General features: G+C 51.9%; 1 protein-coding gene across 1 annotated transcript in view; it reads left to right on the plus strand.

Moving 5' to 3' along the window:
* BCKDHA (branched chain keto acid dehydrogenase E1 subunit alpha) overlaps positions 1 to 11,617 on the plus strand; it is a 35,891-nt gene extending 24,274 nt beyond the window's left edge. Inside the window, exons 8-9 of the mRNA XM_088477059.1 lie at positions 4,087 to 4,258; positions 11,113 to 11,617. Of these exons, the coding sequence (XP_088333185.1) occupies positions 4,087 to 4,258; positions 11,113 to 11,283 (343 nt within the window). The 3' untranslated portion in view covers positions 11,284 to 11,617. The remainder of the gene's footprint in view (positions 1 to 4,086; positions 4,259 to 11,112) is intronic.
* Positions 11,618 to 17,609: the final 5,992 nt, after the last annotated feature.

Raw genomic sequence — 17,609 nt, forward strand, 5'->3', positions numbered from 1 at the left:
AAATGGGAAACTCCGCCGGCGGTGGATTCCCACGTTACCCGCTTGATCAAAAGCGCGACGTTGCCATTGCCGTCTATCTCCTCTTTGAAGGATCCCACGGACAGGAAGGTGGAGACTTGTTTAAAGTCCATTTATTCTCTTTCCGGGGCGGTGGCTCGCCCGTCCATGGCTATCTCCTGGGTGGCTAAAGCCATTGAGGCATGGGCCAATGCCTTGGAGGATACCTTTCCTGATGAGGCTCCGGATATCCAGAGAGCGTTAGTGGGACAGATGCGGGATGCAGCTTCCTATATTGGGGAAGCGTCTTTGGATGCCAGCCTGCTCACTTCTAGGGTGTCGGCTGCAGCGGTATCTGCTCGGCGCTCCCTGTGGCTGAGGTCCTGGAGGGCTGATGCAGATTCAAAAAAGGGTCTGGAGGCCTTGCCTTTTAATGGTGATTTACTATTTGGTCCGGATTTGGACAGAATAGTGGATACTTTGGCTAAGTCCAAGTCGGCTTTTCTCCCTTCGGCCTCTGCGCCGGCTAAAGTGAGGAGCTCTGCCTTTCGGTCCTTTCGGGTTCAGGGTAAGGCCAAGGGCCAGTCCTTCCCGAGACATTCGGCGACCAAGGCCGCACCCAAGCCCAAGAAGCAGGCATGGAGTGCTCGGCGCCCTTCTTCCAAGCAGGAGGATAAGCCTGCTGCCTGATGGGACGGGCCTCTCTCTGGGGGACCCCAGAGTGGGAGGCCGACTTCTCCAATTCGCCCAGTGTTGGCACAATACCACCACGGATGCCTGGGTTCGAGAAGTAGTCTCTCAGGGGTACGCCCTGTCTTTTCGGTTCAGGCCGCCCCACCAGTTTTTTTGTACGAGTCCTTCTCTGGACAAGACCAAAGCTGGTCAGATTCAGGTAGCTATAGAATCCTTGCTACAAGCAGGGGTCATTGTTCCCGTTCCGCAGTCTCAGCGCGGGACGGGGTACTATTCTACTCTGTTTCTGGTACAGAAACCCAATGGTTCTCATCGCCCTATCCTGAATTTGAAGTCTCTGAACAGATACCTCAGAGTTCCCAGGTTCAGGATGGAAACGTTACGTTCCATCATTCTGGCGATGGAACCCGGGGATTATATGGTCTCCCTCGATATCCAGGACGCCTATCTCCATGTGCCCATAGCACCGGCACATCAGCGGTATCTGAGGTTTGCTATCCTGAACCATCACTACCAATTTCGGGCGTTGCCTTTTGGCCTTTCCACGGCTCCGAGGGTGTTCACCAAGGTGATGGCGGTTATGGCTGCCCACCTTCGGGGTCAGGGTCTACGTCTGTTGCCGTACCTGGACGATCTTCTGCTGCTGGCGAGCTCCCCGGAGGTGCTTCTTCGACATCTCCACCTGACCATTGCTTGTCTTCAAGCACACGGGTGGTTGATAAACTGGAAGAAGTCCTCCCTGATTCCATCACAGCGGATGGTTCATTTGGGAGCCCTGCTGGATTCTCGTCAGCAGCGGATTTTCCTGACTCCAGAGAAGGTCTCCTCCCTGCAGCTGCGGATACACAGTTGCCTGAGCAGTTGCCGCCTGTCGGTCCATTCAGCTATGAGAGTTCTGGGGTCCATGGTGTCGACATTCGACATGGTGGAATTTGCCCAGTTCCATTCCCGGCCCCTGCAGGGGCTGATTCTATCGGAATGGAACGGGTTACCTCACCGGATCCGCTCTCAGATGCTGGTGTTGTCCGCGGAGGTTCGGCAGTCTTTGGCTTGGTGGCTTCAGACGGTGCATCTGGTCGAGGGGCGCCCCTTTTGGATCCCGGACTGGGTCCTGCTCACGACGGATGCCAGTCTTCGGGGTTGGGGGGCAGTGACCGGCTCATTATCGCTTCAGGGTCGTTGGTCCGCGGAAGAAGCACTTCTCCCCATCAACATCCTGGAACTGCGGGCTGTGTACAGGGCCCTGCAGTCGTCCGGCCCCGCTCTTCACGGAAGGGCGGTTCAGGTGCAGTCCGACAACGCCACCACGGTGGCGTACATCAACCACCAAGGGGGAACTCGCAGTCGGGCAGCAATGTCGGAGGTGTCTCGCATTCTTGCTTGGGCGGAGTGTCACGTTCCAGCGATCTCGGCAGTCTTCATTCCCGGAGTCCTCAATTGGGAGGCGGACTTCCTCAGCCGTCACGATGTGCATCCCGGGGAATGGTCGCTTCACCCAGAGGTGTTTCAGCTACTCGTGGACAGGTGGGGGCTGCCGGAGCTGGACTTGATGGCCTCCCGTCACAATCACAAGTTGCCCGTTTACGGGTCAAGGACAAGAGACGCAGGCGCCTGTCTGGTAGACGCTCTGTCGGTGAAATGGACGTTTCACCTGGCGTATCTGTTTCCTCCGATATCCTTACTTCCTCGGGTTCTGCGGAAATTCAAGCAGGACGGCGGCACGCTCGTGTTGGTGGCTCCGGCGTGGCCCAGACGTCCTTGGTACTCCGATCTGAGGTGCCTCTCCATCGACGCTCCGTACCTTCTTCCTCAGCGTCGGGACCTGTTGTCTCAGGGGCCCTGCCTTTACCCGGATCTGGGTCGGCTGTCTTTGACGGCGTGGCTCTTGAGACAGCCGTCTTGAGGTCTAGGGGTTTCTCCAGTTCAGTGATTGGTACCATGCTTAGGGCACGCAAGCCTGCCTCCGCGCGGATTTACCACAGGGTGTGGCGCACTTATTTTCAGTGGTGTGAATCCAGAAACTATGATCCGCAGGTGTTCCGGGTTTCCAGAATCTTGGAATTTCTTCAATCGGGTTTGGACCTCGGCTTACGCCTGGCCTCTCTGAAGGTTCATGTGTCTGCTTTGTCCGTGTGGTTTCAGCGACGGATTGCTACACTGCCAGATGTTTACACCTTTTTCCAAGGTGTTCTCAGGATCCAGCCTCCCTTCGTGCCTCCGGTGGCTCCGTGGGACTTGACGGTGGTACTGAGGGTCTTGCAGGGTCCTCCTTTTGAGCCGCTTGAGTCGGTGGAGCTCAAGTGGCTGACGTTTAAGACCATTTTTCTCCTGGCAATTGCTTCGGCCAGGAGGGTTTCAGAATTGGGGGCGCTTTCCTGTCGCCCTCCTTTTCTGATTTTTCACCAGGACAGGGCAGTGCTCCGCACGCGTCCTGAGTTTTTGCCCAAAGTGGTTTCAAAGTTCCACATTAATCAGGAACTTGTTGTGCCAGCTTTTCAGTCACCTGATCTTTCGGCTGGTGAGGCTTCCTTGGATGTGGTCCGGGCACTTAGAATCTATGTGGACCGGACTGCTTCGGTTAGGAAGTCGGATTCTTTGTTTGTCCTCTTTGGTTTTCACAAGAGGGGTTGGCCTGCCAACAAGCAAACGATAGCCCGTTGGCTTCGTTCAGTTATTTGTGAGGCTTATGCGCAGGAGGGTTTACCTGTGCCAGCCTCTGTTAAGGCTCATTCCACTCGTTCTGTGGGTCCCTCTTGGGCTGCTAGACGTGGCGCCTCCGCTGTTCAGCTGTGTAAGGCGGCTACTTGGTCTTCAATTCGGACGTTTTTGAGGTTTTATGCGTTTGACACCTTCGCCTCTCAGGATGCATCCTTTGGGCGCCGGGTACTCCTTTCAGCACAGGAGCGTCCCCGCCCTTAGTTGAACTGCTTTGGGACATCCCCAAGGTCAACCCTGTGGACCCCCTATGGACCCTGAAGTAGAAAACAAGAGATATGGTAAGAACTTACCTTTGTTATCTCTGTTTCTACGAAGTCCATAGGGTCCACAGGGCGCCCGCCCTGACGCACCTGGCTTCAAATGGGCTGTGTGGCTGGTCACCGGTTTTCCGTCTCCCATTTCTGTGAGTATGGTTTCTTGTGTGTTCCAGTCTTCCTTCTCTCTGTTTAGTCTCCTCCTCCGGCCTTAGCTGCTTACCAACTGAGGTGCCTGTGGCCGGGGCGGGGTATAGAGGAGGACGGACCCAAGTGCATCCTGGGAGCAGCAAAGCTTTAACTGCGTGGTGCCCGTGGATCCAGATCCAGCTATACCCCAAGGTCAACCCTGTGGACCCTATGGACTTCGTAGAAACAGAGATAACAAAGGTAAGTTCTTACCATATCTCTTGTTTTATTGCAGGATCGGGCACCACAGCACCAGTGATGACAGCTCTGCATACCGTTCTGTAGATGAGGTCAATTACTGGGACAAACAGGATCATCCCATTTCCCGGCTCCGTCATTATATGTTGCACAAGGGCTGGTGGGACGAGGAGCAAGAGAAAATATGGAGGAAGAAGTCGCGCAAAATGGTGAGGACCACCCTGTATCTGGGCTGTATGTGCAGGTTATATCGTAGTGCTGCCCAGGTCCGTGCATCCACTTACCTGATCCACTAAGCAGGGGAGGGCTAAGGGAGGTGCCTGTCTTTGTGCCACTTACAGCCTGCCATCCAGTGTGGATCTTTTAAAATGTGTTGGTTATTAATGAGGACACCTGTGCTCCAGCATGGAAAACATGCAGTGTTAGGGAGGCCTGGAGTTGAGCTGCACTGACATAGGAGGAGAGCGCCAGGACGGTGTGTGTATTGGAAGGTGCAGGGGCTGTGCGTGTACAGATGTGTCCTCATACATCTAGCCTCACTCACGCCAGCGTGACTTGCCTGGCGTGAGTGAGCCGCCAGGTCCTGAGTCTCACGGGAGATGGGCTTTTTGGTGCGACTGCAACAAAGATATGTAAGGACACTTCTGTACATGCGATAGAGCAGGGACTGTGGGCCTGATTCAGACCCGGTCGCAAGCGCTGAGCGCTCGCAACCGGGACGATGGTGGCCCAGAGTGCATGCGCACGACGGAGCCGGCTCCGTCGTGCGCATGCGCGAGACTCTGATAGCGACGGGCAATCCGTCGCTCCGGGTCTCGTACCAAAGGGGGCGTGCTGTTGATGTTGATTGACAGCACGCCCCCTTTGGTGGGCGGGCCGGGGGGAGTGGCTGCCCAAACAGAGGCGATCACGAGTGATGTCTGGGGCTTGCGGCCACGAGACCTTACCACAAGGGTCTCGTCGCAAGCCCGATGGTCTTGACCATCGCGACCATCATCATGGACGCTCGCTGTAGCTGTGGGTGGTCACCCACAGCTATGCAAGCGGCCAGTAGGCCGTTCTAAAAAAAAAAAAAAAAAAAGCCCCGGCCCTGATTCAGAGCGAGCGCTCTGTTAGAGCGTCCGGCTCTGAATCAGGGCCAGTGTGTGTACAAGCAGTAGTGTGAAGGGCAAGTACTTTGTGTGTATGTCCATGAATTAATGGGACAGCACAGGGATTGGGTGTATATGGCGTGTCAGCAAGGTGCAGGGACTGTGGGCCTGAGTCAGAGTTGGGAATAGAGAGAGAGATAGCACTTAACTGTGTACCTGGGCAAACCATGTTGCAATGCAAGGGGTGTAAATAAATCTTTTTTTTTTTTTTTTTTTTTGCAAGTAGGGTAAATACTGGCTGCTTTTACATGTAGCCCACAAATACTGCACAGCTGTATTATTACTCTACAATAATGAGCCTCGCATCCCGGACTTTCCACCTACTTCGCCTGTTTTGTAGGCGGAAAAGTATTGCGGCCGTCCCCGCTTTACCCCGTATTCAGTTTTAAAGTAGGCGAACACGGGACCCAGCGAAACTTAAACAGACGGAAAGTACTGTCAGATTTGGGTGAATCAGCCTGACACCCCCAAAAAGATGCACTGACATGGGGGTTCCCTATGGTACCCCCCGATTTGGCTTGCTGAAGGTATTTGGGGTTTTTTAAACTGGCTTAATAGACGCTAATAATAAGTGGTGAAGAATAGTATTTAGGATGTTTTTTTGCAGAAAATAAGTTATCCCAGCAAATTTGGGGTACTTGAAAACACTTGGGGCCTATTTGGGGACCCCCCCAGAGTCAAGTTCGCTAGTTTTTTCACTTTGTACCCCCAAATTTTTTTTTTTTACGCCCCCAAATTCAAAGTCATTTTTTGGGGTGTTCAAAAACAAGAGATATGGTAAGAACTTACCTTTGTTATCTCTGTTTCTACGAAGTCCATAGGGTCCACAGGGTTGACCTTGGGGTATAGGTTGGGAACCAAATCCGGGCACCACGCAGTTAAAGCTTTTAGCTCCCAGGATGCACTGGGTCCACTCTCCCTATAACCCCACCCCCAAGCCAGAGGCACCTCAGTTTGTAAGTAGCCAAAGGCCGGAGGAGGAGAGAAAAAGAGAGAGAAAACTGGAACACTCAATAACCATACTCACAGAAATGGGAGACGGAAAACTGGTGACCAGCCACACAGCCCATATGAAGCCAGGTGCGTCAGGGCGGGCGCCCTGTGGACCCTATGGACTTCGTAGAAACAGAGATAACAAAGGTAAGTTCTTACCATATCTCTTGTTTTCTACTTCAGGGTCCATAGGGGGTCCACAGGGTTGACCTTGGGGATGTCCCAAAGCAGTTCAACCAAGGGTGGGGACGCTCCTGTGCTGAGAGGAGAATCCGTCGCCAAAAAGGAAGCATCCTGAGAGGCAAAGGAAACCAATGCCTAGAACCTTAAAAAGGTGTGGACAGAAGACCACGTGGCCACCTAGTAAGGCAAAACAGCCGAGGCGCCACAGCGAGCCGCCCACGAGGGTTACATGGCCCGAGAAAAAACAAGCATCAACAACAGAAAGGCCTACCCATGGGTAGGCCCCTGAGGAAGACCTACGAGGCCATCCACCAACATTTGGTTATAGGCTGGCCATCCTTTCCTGTGAAAACCAGAAATCTCAGACCACCAATAAGGAGTCCGATTTCCGTAAGGAACCTGAACGGATCACATAAATCCAAAGAGGCCGGACCACAGTCAATGAGGCCACACCAGCCGAGAGGACTGGGGACAGAATGGCCGTACCATAAGTTCCAGAATAATATGGAACCTGAAAACCACTAAGAAGAAACACAGGGCGAGAGCAACTCACACCCTGACATGATGCCCTCCAGAAGAGGGAGCCACATGAGAACGCTCCCAATTCAGACACTCTCCTGGTTGATAAAAACACCCTGAGAGAAAGAGAGAGCCTAAGCAATAGACCATGTAATGGCTATCACAACCAGCGGTTCCATTGACTGTCCCCGGAGGGAACGAAGAACCACTACTAACTCCCAAGGAGTCCCTAGGGAGGACAAATGGAAGCATAATCCAGAAAACACTCCAAAGGATGAACTGGATACCAGAGTGGAGCAATTCCATATCTTAACCATACTGACAGTGTAGAGATCCGCACTGTCAGGAAGACCAGGCCAAGTGTGAAACCCAAGCCAGCCGGAAGGAATGCCAGAATATCTGGAAATCCTGGACACCGGAGGATTGTATCGACAGGTACAATACCATAAGATTTATGGTTGCCACAGTTTGTGGTAGGTCCCAGCAAAAGCTGATCCATGTGCTCTAATCATTCCAACGATGACAAAGCCAGGGAAGCCGTAAGACCACTGTAGGGACACAGTCAAAGACAAACGACCCAGGTCCAAGGCAAAACCAAGGACCCTGAGACAACAGGTCCGGGCAGCGAAGCATCAGGAATGGAGTATCGATGGAGAGACTCCGAAAATCCAAGTACCCCTGACATCTGGGGCAATCAGGAGCCACCAGCAGGAAAGCATCTCCGTCTCAATTGAAACACTTCCAAAGACCTCAAGGAAGAAGGGAGACCGGAGAACAGAGGTACACAAAGTGAAAGGACCACTTCATCGACAAAGAGTCGCTGAAGGTTGCTTCAGAATCCCCAGAGCTGGACTGTAACACCATAGTGTGATAAGTCAGAAGGCCCTGAGGGTCACCTCAGGGGGGCCCCCCCTGCTCACCAGGAGATTAAACCTCTCTTGGGGAAGAGACTAGTCCCCGGGATGCACGTCGTGACGGCTGAGGACTCCCGCTTCCCAATGGAGAGCTCCTGAAATGAACGCTGCCGAGATGGTCGGGAGGAGACCCTCGGACTATGTCCGAATATGTGACATACCTGTCATTGCCACCCAACGAACAGTGTTGCTAAAAAGGAAGCCACTGTCCTGACCCTGTCAGACTGAACCTTTTCAGGTTCACCGGGAAACAAGAGTTATGCCAGAGTAAGTTAATTGACAGGGTGGAATCGACAGACGTCCAACTGCACTGAAAAGGATGCGAACCAGACACTGTCCATAGCAAAGAATACCCTGGACGAGATGGCCATAGCCACCCGGACAGGGACCGACTTGCCTCCGGAGAGAGCATCATCGTTTGAACAGTGATCCGACAGAAAAAACTCGTTCCATCTGGAGATCCTGGTCAGACATATCTGACCAACCCTCTTGGCGGAAATATTAAGCAGCGCTATACTGGTCCTGACTGATGCCAAAAATTAGCTGCAGGGACCCATTTTCAGCGTATGCAACACACAGTTCCATCTAAAATATGGCAACGTGCAGCACGCAACAGTATGTGACAAACCTCACAAATATTAACAAGTATATAAATGTGAGGTCTCAGAACCACCCCAAGTACAGCTGTATTAGGGCAGATAAAGAAAAGGGATAGATATACACTGACAGGTGAGAGAATTAAATACAGACAGTCAGCACTAGCATAAGTCACATACCATGCAGATATATACATATATACATAAACATGTCATATAATATACTGCACTATTACACTGCATTCAACTTACCCAGATTCAGTGTCTGGGAAGGCTACAGCGCTGTGTACACTGACCTGATGGTGAGGTACGCAGGGGGACTGGACTCACTGCCATCTCCGGAGATTTCTGCTGCACCACAAGAAAATGGCCGCTGGAGACCTCAGAAGAAGCGTGGCCCGCGGAGGAAGCAGCTCAGCGACGCCAGACTATGGATACTGAAAGGCGCGCTGAGCTGAGGGGAGAAGCCGCTGTAACAGGGAAGGCTGCCTCCCCTGGCCGGCTATTAACCTCCCGGGACGCCGGCTCCCAGCGCCGATCAGTAAGTCCCTGGTGGTCTAGTGGACACACGGGGTATGGGGGGCCCGCCGCCACTGCCGGCGCCTCCGGTCTGTCCCCGGAGGCACAGGACTGCATATTAAATGCGCAGATCACCGCAAGCGGTGATCCGCGACGTTACCTGCTCCCCGTGGATCCGGCAGCAGTCCTGGGCGCCCGCAGAGTCCGGCTAGTATAGACTCTGGGGTCCCGCTTAGATCCCCAGATCTGTACTGGCGTCTCAGCGCCGGCGGGGTGACGGAGCGGCAGCTTAGACGTCCTATGGACAGTCCGACGCTGCCGCTCTGAAAGTCCAAAGTAAAAGTAAAAAAACTCTGTACTTAGAAAAAATAAAGCTTAGGGGCTGTTAATCAGCTCCCCACTGCACTAAACGGTGACCCGATTCCGGCCGGGCACAACTTAAACTGAGGTGCCTCTGGCTTGGGGGTGGGGTTATAGGGAGAGTGGACCCAGTGCATCCTGGGAGCTAAAAGCTTTAACTGCGTGGTGCCCGGATTTGGTTCCCAACCTATACCCCAAGGTCAACCCTGTGGACCCCCCTATGGACCCTGAAGTAGAAAGCGTGTTTTAAAAATGTTTTGACGCAGTTTACCTTTGGGGGACTGTCTGAAGGCTTCACGTGGGTTCCCGCAACGTTGCACCCCAAAACCCCAATTCTACGCTTTTTTCCGCCTGCCATTCATAGTCGATACTTTACCGCCTATTACATTGCATTGACTTTCCGCCTAGGAGGAAAGTCTTTCTTTCAAATTGAATACGGGGAAAAAGCAAAACAGGCGAAAATGACGTCATCGGCAAAACTTTTCCGCCAAAAACACGCGAAAACTGACTTTTTGCCTCAAATTGAATACGGCCCTTAGATGTCAGTTTGGACACCTCCCTCCCAAAACTAATCTCTCTGCACATTTTAAATCTGCCCCACCTGCAGTGCAGCATGGTCTCACCAAGATGATCAGTTGAGAGAGATATTTCTCTCTGGGGTCTATGTACTAAGCAGTGTTAGGAGACAAAGTGATAAGGTGCCAGCCAATCAGCTCCCAACTGTCATTTTTCAAACACAGCCTGTGAGATGACAGTTGGGAGCTGATTGGCTGGCACCTTATCACTTACTTATCACGTTTCACTCTGTCTCCTAACACTGCTTAGTAAATAGACCCCACTATTCCCAACTCTGAATCAGGCCCTGTTTGTCTACATGGAGTTGGAAAAGTGCAGGGACTGTGTGTGCACATGGAGAAGTGGGACGGCACGGGGACTTTGGACCTCATTCAGAGGCAGTCGTTAGAAGCAAGCGGTCGCTCTGAATGAGGGCGGCTGCTTGCATCTTGTAGTGCCGCCTCTTAGTCATTCGCTAAGCTGTGGGTTACCACCCACAGCTCTAGCGACCGACCAGGGTGATGGTCGCGATGACTATCGGGGCTTGCGACGAGACCCTAAGGTTGGGTCTCGGCACTCGCAAACCCCAGGGAGCTTCCTGCTCTGATCGAGCAGGAAGCTCCCCACTGACATCACTGCTGATATCAGTGGGGCTGCCCCCAAATGGCAAGCGTTCCTTCGGGAACGCCTCCGTTTGGCCGGCCACGCCCCCTGCCTGCCTCCCAAACGGGGTGAGCTGTCACTCAGCCTGCTCCGAAGTGCGCATGCCCAGTGGGGAAACATCGACCCGGTTGCGAGCGCTCAGCGCTTGCGACCGGGTCTGAATGACCCCCTTTGTGTGTACATGGAGTGTCAGGAAGGTGCATGGACTGCGTATGTACATGCAGCGGTGGGATAGTGTAGGGACTGTGTGTATATGGAGTAGTGGGAATGTGTGTCTACATGGAGTGTCGAGTGCAGGGACTGTGTGTTGCGTGTGTAAATGGAGTGTCAGGAAGGTGCAGGGAGTGTGTGTGTACATGCAGCAGTGGGATAGTGTAGGGACTGTGTACTTATATGGAGTAGTGGCATGGACAGGGACTGTGTGTACACAATGGAGTATCAGGAGGGTGCAGGGACTCTGTGCACAAGCAGCGGTGGGATAGTGCTAGGAACACTGTGTGCGTATATATATATATTACATTATATTATATTGGAAAGTAGTGGCAGAGTGGGTTAGTGCACGTGGTGGGGGCTTACTATTCGGACTGTAATGAGTGTTTTGTACCTGTAGGTGATGGAAGTTTTTGAAGAGGCTGAGCGGAAACACAAGCCCAGGATCGAGCACATGTTCTCAGATGTCTACTCCGAGAAGCCAGCGCTTCTGAAGAAACAGGAAGAGTCTCTGATGAAACACTTGAAGACCTATGGGGAACATTACCCTTTGGACACCTTTGAGAAGTAACTCCCCGGCGGGGCAGAAACCTGCTGTTACTCCAGGATTCCTGTTACAGGCAGCACAACGCTCCGGACTGTCACCTCCTCAGGGCTGCTCATTCCAGCTTTTATATTTCTGATTTCTGTGGTGGCTGTAAATTGGCATTATTTAGGGAGAGTGTGGTTTTAAAGCAAGTGTCAGTTTCTCAAGACATAACGCCTTCCCACTGTGCCTGAGACATGTAGGATTGCCATGGCAAGTGTTAGAGATCGGGCTATGTAACTTATTCTATGACGATAGAACACTAAACCTTGGGGGCATCTGTAAAGAGATTGTAGTGAATAAATGTCTTATAAATTTCGGTGTCCCCATCTTGTCCCTCATCTATTCATTAATCACAGCAATCAAGGACATGGCAACTTTTCTACAAAGGTCTTTTATATGAGCCAAACACATTGCACCGTAGAACATGGCACTGCTCGGCTTTAGGTTGTAGATGACAGCGCTGCCAGTGGACTATTCCCTACTGGTACAGGGATTAATGGCGGCCAATGTGGGGGGAAGGGGTGGAGCTTATTGTGTCTCAGTACCTGTCCCTGAGACACAATAAGCTCCATTTAGCAAATACTTCCATTTAGCAAATGCTGACTATGCTAGCCCTGGACAGCTGTGCACACTGCATATAGTTGGTATTTAAAAATTATTGATTTCTTGTTTTTTAACCTTTTCAACTATTTCTTATGCCAGAGGAATGCCACCAATTTAATAAGATGAAACTCGTTACTGTATATAGTGAAAACTGTTTCTTTTATTAATTCTTCCGTTGGCACACACTGTCTTCCAAACAAAACATTTAGTATTTCTTCTTCAGGGTCCGTAGGGTTCCACAGGGAGACATTGGGGTGTAGGTGGAACCTGGAGGACCGGACACCAACAGCAAAGCTTTCAATCCCAGGATGCTTCAGTCCTTCCCCCTATACCCTACCCACAGCCTGAAGGCACTTCAGTTTTGTTGGTTTCCGGCAGGAGCTGGACCAACATTATAACTGGGCTGCATTTTGCAATCCAAGCTTAAATTTTATGATTTAATTTACTTCTTCCTTGTACCATAACCAGATTGTCCTCCGGACGTCTACGCTGCTGCCCCATCACCCCTCCGCAGCACCGTGACACCAAGCCTGTGTTAGGGACTCCTGGCAGGCTCTGAGGGGGACTAGCTAGCAGGCTTCCCGGACCCCAGACTGCAGCCCGGAATCGAGGGGACAGGTAAGGTGAAACCCAGTTCGCGGGGACCCGCTTCTTGGTGCAGTCTTGCCTCCGGTTTCAGGAGACAGAACGGAGGAGCCCACGACTCCACTAGGCCACCGGGGCACAAATATAATGGCACAGAGGCATATTATAAAGGCCAGGGGACCTGGTGATTGATAAGGCGCTCTCCCTGCAGCCCCTCCACCAGCTCAGGTTGTCTCTGTGTTACCTGAGCTGCTCTTCCCTCACCTTCCGCCCCCTCCGAGACGTGCAGCAGCCACTTTATGCAACACGGTCTCCGGGAAACGCTGGGTCCAGTCTCCCTATATACCTCTCCCACGGGTCAGGTTATACAGCGCTATATCCTACCAGCCACTGCGGTCTGTGTAGTCGATTTTAGTGCCCATTGCAAATATGTAATATTTTTTTTTTTATACGTTTGTATGTGACTTGTGCTAGCGCTATTCTCTATTTTCTACTTCAGAGTCCATAGAAGGTCCACAGGAAAGCTTGGGGTATAGGTGATGGCGAAGACATCCGGGCGCCACGCAGTTACATTTTTATCCCAGGTTCAACGGGGCCTCCCTCTATACCCCACCCACGGGTCGGAGGCTCCTCCATTTCGTTTGGTGCCCGGCCGGAGTCTGGTCACTGTATCGCAGTGAGGCTGTTACTACAAGCCCCTGGAAATTTGAAGTTTTTTCTAAGTGAGGTCAGTGCGAACAGTCCAGTGGAAGTTTGCGCTGCCGCGTTATCACCCCGCTGGGGCTGAGACGCCGGTACTGATCCGTGCCTCTCGACGGGCCTCTGGGGTCTTGGCTAGCAGGGACCCCGGAGGATCCCTAGACTGTGGCCGGACGCTACGGGGTGCAGGTAAGCGACACGTACTGTGGTGGTGCGTGCCGAGTCGCAGTCTTTTTTTTTCTCCAGGGCTGGGGGACACTGGGGATTGACAGCAAGGGTGGCCAGGCTAAGCCACTTGGGACTGGAGTTCTGTGGAACACTCCAGCGTCCCAGGGGAGGCAGCCTTCCCTGTTTTACAGCTGGCTCCTCCCCGCTGCTCTGCACGCCTTTACACTGCGGTCTGGTTCGGCTGTGATGGCTTCCTTCTTCCGGCTCCACCCCCCATGAGTAGTTCGGTTATTCTCCTGGCTGTGTCACAGATCTCGACAGGCGGTGCAGAGTACGGGTCCCCCTACATACCTCTCTTCTGGTTGGTGGTCAGTGTATGTAGCACTTTTGTCCTACTAGACGCTAAGTCTCTGTAGTTGACTATAAAGAAGTGCCGTTAAGTGCAGGTATTGTTATTTTCTGCATTTGTTTGTGACTGTATTCTAGCGCTGCCTGTCTGTTTACTTTTCTAAAAACTGTCATTCATTTTTTTGCTATCCCTGTACCTATTCTGAGCCATAGCACTGGTGTTGTGCGGGTGTGGCAAAAGTCGCAAGCTGTGACGCAGTCTCCGTTATTAAGTGATATCTTCTTCACTATGTCTGGCAGTGAGAGTGATATGACTAATTTAGCCCCTATTAAAGCTGCTCTGTAAAAAATGTACAGCGGTGTTAGGGGCAGGGGACATAGCCTCTAAAGAGTTATGTATGCGGTGTTACACTCCCCCGGGTCCCTCTGCAACTTCTGCCGCTCAGTGGGAGTGTTTTGCAAAAACATTTTGCAGTCCCTCTTGTGTTTCCACAGTTTAGTTTTCAACAGCAGCATTTTTTGCCAGTACAAAAGCTGCTGCAACCACCTGCACCTACACAGGTATTGCCCCCCCCTGTGGGTTAATACAGTTCCTGCTATATTGCAGGGTGCGACTGAGTTACTGTACGGCAGACTGACGCACCTATCAGCAGACCAGCTAAAAAGGGTCTTGCTGTCGTTGCAATCTACTGTAGGGGATGAAGATGATGTCTCTTCTGATGATGGACTGCTTTTGGATGAGTCTGACTCTGAACCCCCTCCTTTGGAGGAAGGGGTCAAGTCAAAAATATATATTCCAGGGCTAATACAGGCTGTACAGGCAGTCCTGATTATTGAGGAGGATGAGCCTCCGCCTAAATCTAGGTATGCATATTTCATGGAAGAAAAGGTGACTGAGGCTACATTCCCATTGTCTGACCAATTGGTGAATCACTTGGAGGTAGCTTGGAAAGCGGTATCAACCGCAGAAGCATCTAGTCTCTACTTATCCTTTTGCTGAGAATTATTTTTCCAAGTGGGAGACTCCACCGGCGGTGGATTCTCATGTCACGCGCTTGGTAAGAAGCGCAACGCTTCCTATTTCTTCCATGTCGTCCCTGAAGGACGTTACAGATAGGATCGTAGAGGTCTGCCTTAAATCTGTTTTATTTCCTTTCGGGGGCTGCGTGCAGACCAGCTATGGCCATTTGCTGGGTGGCTCGGACCATGGAATGTTGGGCTAACAGCCTGGAAACGTCCTTAGCCCCAAATGCTACCAGAGAACAGCTGAATCTTGTGGGAAACCTCTGAGATTCTGTTATCTATGTAAATGAGGCAGCATTGGATATTGGCTTACTAAATGCCAGGATTTCTTTGGCGGCCATTGCGGCTCGCCGCTCTCTGTGGCTCCGTTCTTGGAGGGCTGATGCGGAATCCAAGAAGGGGTTGTAATGTTTGCCTTATGACGGTAAAGTCTTGTTTGGCCCTGATTTGGACAAGATTGTGAATACCTTAGCAGCAGCTAAGTTGGCTTGTCTGCCTTCGGCTCCAGCCTCTTCGGGGGCTCGGACTCCGTCCTTTCGGACCTATCGAGCCCCAGGTAAGGCTAGAACTCAGTAGTTTCCCAGGCCATCCACAGCCAAGAAATCTACCAGGTCTAAAAAGCAGCCTTGGAGTACCATACATCCGGCTGCCAACCTGATGACAAGCCCTCCGCTTGACGGGACAGGCCTCCTCCTGGGGGACCCCAGGGTGGGAGGACGACTTCTTCAGTTCACCCAGTACTGGTGTCAGATTACCAGGGATTCCTGGGTGTTGGAAGTGGTCTCTGGGGTACGCCCTCTCCTTCCACAGAAGGCCTCCCCATCAATTCTTTTGCACAGGACTTCCGAAAAACACGAACAAGGCTTTGGCTATTCAATAGGTGGTATAATCCATGCTGCAGGCAGGAGTCATTGCACAGGTCCCGATGTCCCAAAATGGAACAGGGTATTATTCCAGCCTTTTTCTAGTCCAGAAATCAAACTGTACTTACCATTCTATTCACTATCTCAGGTCCCTGAACAAATTTCTCAAGGTATCCAGGTTCAGGATGGAAACTCTATGCTAAGTTATACTGGCTATGGAACCTGGGGTTTTATGGTGTCTCTGGATATCCAGGATGCATGCCTGCATATTCCGATTGTTTCAACTCACTGTTTTCTCAGGTTTGCTGTGTCACAACAATATTTCCAGTTTCAGGCTCTACCGTTTGGCCTTGCAACTGCATCTCGGGTGTTTACAAAGGTCATGGTGCTAATAGCAGCCCATCTGCGGCTGCAGGGGATCCGCCTGTTACCATACCTGGACGACCTCTTACTGCTAGCAGGGTCTCCAGAGGTCCTTCACCAACACCACCTGTAGCTAACGATATTTGTGCTCCAGGTACACGGGGGGTTGGTCAACTGGAAGAAGTCCTCACTGATTCAGTCTCAAAGGATGCTCCAGCTGGGAGCTCTGTTGGATTCACAACAGCAAAGGATTTTTCTGACAGCAGAACAGATATGCGGGTACACAGATGCCTTCACAGTCGCCGAGTATCAGTCCATTCAGCGATGCAGTTGCTGGGATCAATGGTGGTGTTCGACATGCTTGAGTATGCCCAGTTTCAATCCCGGCCTCTGCAGAAATCTATCCTCTCCAAGTGGGATGGATTACCCCAGCATATACGGACTCGAATGATGGTGCTATCTCTGGAGGTGCGCCTGTCTCTGACTTGGTGGCTACAGACAGCCCACCTCACCAAGGGGCATCTCTTTTGGATCTCGAACTGGGTCCTTCTGACGACGGATGCCAGTCTTCGGGGTTGGGGCGCAGTGAAGGGTCCACACTCCTTTCAGGGAAGGTGGACTGCAGAGGAATCTGCGCTTCCAATCAATATATTGGAACTGCGGGCAGTTTTCAGGGCCCGGCAGCAAGCCAGGACTTGTCTGACTGTACTTGCACGGAAGGCCCGTGCAAGTACAGTCAGACAACGCCACTACGGTGGCTTACCTAAACCGTCAAGGAGGAACTCTTAAGTAAGGCGGCAATGACTGAGAGTGTCATGCATTCTGACATCGCGGAAGACCATCTACCAGCCATATCGGTGGTGTTCATTCCACGTGTGCTGAATTGGGAAGCGGACTTCCTCAGCTGTCACGACGTGCATCCCGGGGAATAGTCTCTTCACCAAGAAGTGTTTCCACTCCTAGTGGACAGGTGGGGACTTCCAGATGTGGACCTCATGGCCTCTTGACTAAATCTCAAGCTGCCAAAGTACGGGTCCAGGACAAGAGATGCCAGAGCTCTCCTGGTGGACGCTGTGTCAGTCAAGTGAACCTTCCAGTTTGTGTACCTGTTTCCTCTGTTCTCCCTTCTTCCTCGTGTTCTTCGAAAGTTCAAACAAGAGGGGGCACGGTTCTGCTGGTGGCTCCAGCGTGGCCCTGACATTCATGATATTCAGATCTTTCGAGTCTCTCCATCGACACTCCATTGCTGTTGTCTCAATGTCCAGACTTGTTGTTTCAAGGTCCTTGTCTTGACCCAGATCTGGGTCGTCTGTCTTTGTCGCAGAGGACCTCATTCAGGATGGTCTTTGTACTAATCATTACACAGCTCCAGTGTCTCTCCATCAGGATCCACCCTGGGTGGCCTTTTCACAGATGCTGGCAAAACTTGCAGACCACATAGCAGTCCCCGTTGTGGCTCCCCCTGTGGGATGGCCACAGCAGGTACTCCCTGCAAATCCTTTGCTTCCCTCATGAGTAGACGTACTATCTAGCTCAGTACAGAGTTTGGCTAATACCTCTACTGTTTTTCAGCAAATGCTGCAAAAGGAAAAGCCTTTACCTACTAAATGTGCTGTTATCTTCCCAGTCCACTCAGTTATCTGATTCTGATATATC

Source organism: Taudactylus pleione, unplaced genomic scaffold, assembly GCF_031769625.1.
Source record: "Taudactylus pleione unplaced genomic scaffold, aTauple2 ptg000199l, whole genome shotgun sequence".
NCBI lineage: Eukaryota > Metazoa > Chordata > Amphibia > Anura > Myobatrachidae > Taudactylus > Taudactylus pleione.